This window comes from Raphanus sativus, chromosome 4, assembly GCF_000801105.2.
Source record: "Raphanus sativus cultivar WK10039 chromosome 4, ASM80110v3, whole genome shotgun sequence".
Lineage (NCBI taxonomy): Eukaryota > Viridiplantae > Streptophyta > Magnoliopsida > Brassicales > Brassicaceae > Raphanus > Raphanus sativus.
In genome coordinates, this window is record NC_079514.1 from 19,175,387 (window position 1) to 19,178,184 (window position 2,798).

Consider the following 2,798-nt stretch of genomic DNA (forward strand, 5'->3'; position numbering starts at 1 on the left):
CAAATAAGGCGGGGCATATGATTATGGATTGTTATGAGATACTCTAATCAAAGTCCCATCAGCAACTTTGAAGAAAAGAATATAATGATTCGACAAGGAAAAGGTTAAATAAGAGAATATAAACTATTTCGCATTTTAAGCGAAAGCATATGACTAAATGGGAAACCTACTAAACTATTACATTTTAATTAGCCACACTTATTGAAGAACTTTTGCATTCATTTAATTGATTAAAAATAACCTTCGAATGCGCAAATCACATGCAGCTTCCTCATAGTTCGTCCATTATATAAACTCACCCACACCACCCCCATCTCCAAACACATTCCAAAACATCTCATTTCTCAAACAAACAAAAAAACCTTGTTCAAGTTCACTACCAAACTCGCCCACGCCTTGAAAAAAAATACATAAACCTTATTTGATTTTCACCACATATTCGACCAAACTCACCCCTTAAAATGGAGAACATGTTTAGACTCATGGGCAGTGAAGACTTCTCCGACAGAAGACGTAGCATTTGGGTTAACGGTCCAGTTATCATTGGAGCCGGCCCATCGGGGCTAGCCACAGCGGCGTGCCTCCGCGACGAAGGTGTTCCCTTTGTGGTGTTGGAGAGAGCAGAGTGCATAGCTTCACTCTGGCAGAAAAGAACTTACGATAGACTAAAACTTCATTTACCCAAGAAAGTTTGTCAATTACCCAAAATGCCCTTTCCAGAAGACTACCCGGAATATCCAACAAAACGACAGTTCATCGATTACCTTGAGTCCTACGCAACGCGGTTCAACATTAACCCGCAGTTCAATGAGTGTGTTCAATCTGCTCGGTACGACAAGACCAGTGGTCTCTGGCGCATCAAGACGTCTTCTTCCTCCGCCACTTCTGTGTCGGAGATGGAGTACATCTGCCGGTGGCTTGTGGTGGCAACGGGAGAAAACGCCGAGAGAGTTGTTCCGGAGATTGATGGGCTCACCACGGAGTTTAACGGCGAGGTGATCCACTCTTGTGAGTATAAGTCGGGCGAGAAATACAGAGGAAAGAGTGTTCTTGTCGTCGGATGTGGAAACTCCGGCATGGAAGTTTCTCTTGACCTTGCAAATCACGATGCCAATCCCTCCATGGTTGTTCGTAGCTCGGTAAGTTATATAATCAACGCTTTTTACTTATATTTACAATTGTTATAGTCAATAAAAGTTTGAACTATAAACTTAAATTTTTATTTTTAACTAAGGTTTTTTTAAAAAAATTTTGATCAGGTTCATGTGTTACCGAGGGAGGTTCTTGGCAAGTCAAGTTTTGAAATCTCAATGATGCTAATGAAGTGGCTACCTCTATGGCTAGTAGACAAGCTTTTGCTAATCCTCGCATGGCTGATTTTGGGAAACCTAATAAAGTATGGGCTAAAGAGGCCTAAGATGGGCCCAATGGAGCTCAAGGTTGTCACAGGGAAGACTCCAGTGCTTGACATTGGCGCTATGGAGAAAATCAGATCGGGCCAGGTAGATATAGTCCCTGGAATCAAACGGTTCTCTCGTAATCACGTGGAGCTCGTTGATGGTCAGATATTAGATCTCGACGCTGTTGTTCTCGCCACGGGTTACCGCAGCAACGTTCCTTCTTGGCTTCAGGTGAGAAACGAAACAAAACAAGTTTAGTTTTTGATTGTTGAAATAGTTTCTTGTATGACAAGTAAACTTAATCTGTTTTTCTTTTGGTGTTCTTTAGGAAAGTGATATGTTTTCTAAAAACGGGTTTCCAAAATCGCCGTTTCCAAACGCATGGAAAGGGAAATCGGGACTTTACGCGGCTGGATTCACTAGGAAAGGAATGGCCGGAGCATCAGCCGACGCCGTTAACATCGCTAAAGACATTGGAAATGTGTGGAGAGAAGAGACCAAACGTGTGCAGAAAATAAGAACACGAGTTGGTCACCGCCGATGCATCTCAATTGCTTAAGCCTCAAGTTAGGTTCTTACCTTCCTTTGCTATTTTATTCAAAAGGGGTTTGAAAAAAAGATGGTTCGTTTATTATTTCATTTTTTCTGTAAAGAAAAACAAGTATACAGTACAGATAAAAAGATAGGAATAAAACAGAGTGTAAAAGAGAGCCCTCTCCTGAAAACCCAACAGTGTTGTTTTTTAAAGCTGTACGGGCGTTTTTATTAACTAGGATGATGTGGCGTTTCTCTATTTATTTGATATTTGTAATGTTTTTTATTTGTGTGTGTTGTTTTGTAATGGTTTTATGAAACGTAATAAATTTCTCATTCACTTCAAATTTAAAGCTCCTTTGTTTGTTATCTTTACTGTGCAATATAAGTTTGGTTATGATTATACCATTGGAGATAAATATATAAAAACGTTTCAAACAACCAAAATTGACTTCGTAAAAGAAAGTTCTAAGTTTATTTATTCGATATGAAGAAATTATGTAATGATGGTTGCAAAAAGAAAAGATAAAAGTCTGAAACTTATCTGATTATCGAAGGAAAAACAAAATCTAACTGGTCACGAGTTTTATAGTTATGGGCCTTTATGGACATGGGTTAATATACAACGTTACAATATCCTTTTTTTTTTTTAACCATACAACGTTACAATATCTAGTTGTGAATATTCACAAACTTATTTTAAGAGGAATTTTTGTTTAGGGGTCAAGGTTAATGCAGAGTTTTTGTCTATTTCTTTCTACTGGTTGTTTTACTTCTTATAAGGTTGACAAAAAAGGTTGTTTTACTTCTTTTTTCTTGCTAATATCTTTTTTTTCTTTTGCAAACCACCTTTTTATCAATTAC

At 38.3% G+C, this 2,798-nt stretch overlaps 1 protein-coding gene across 1 annotated transcript; it reads left to right on the top strand.

Moving 5' to 3' along the window:
- The first annotated feature begins 282 nt into the window (after nucleotides 1–282).
- LOC108852814 (probable indole-3-pyruvate monooxygenase YUCCA5) lies at nucleotides 283–2,261 on the top strand. Its single transcript, XM_018626298.2, has 3 exons — nucleotides 283–1,139; nucleotides 1,260–1,631; nucleotides 1,729–2,261. The coding sequence occupies exons 1-3, from the start codon at nucleotides 462–464 to the stop codon at nucleotides 1,957–1,959; spliced, it is 1,281 nt and encodes a 426-aa protein (XP_018481800.2). The 5' UTR covers nucleotides 283–461; the 3' UTR covers nucleotides 1,960–2,261.
- Nucleotides 2,262–2,798: the final 537 nt, after the last annotated feature.

Coding starts and splice junctions, on each gene's coding strand:
- LOC108852814 (XM_018626298.2), top strand. CDS start 462: ATGGAGAACATGTTTAGACTCATGGGCAGTGAAGACTTCTCCGACAGA. Junction 1,140..1,259: donor CCATGGTTGTTCGTAGCTCG/GTAAGTTATATA, acceptor AATTTTGATCAG/GTTCATGTGTTACCGAGGGA. Junction 1,632..1,728: donor ACGTTCCTTCTTGGCTTCAG/GTGAGAAACGAA, acceptor GGTGTTCTTTAG/GAAAGTGATATGTTTTCTAA.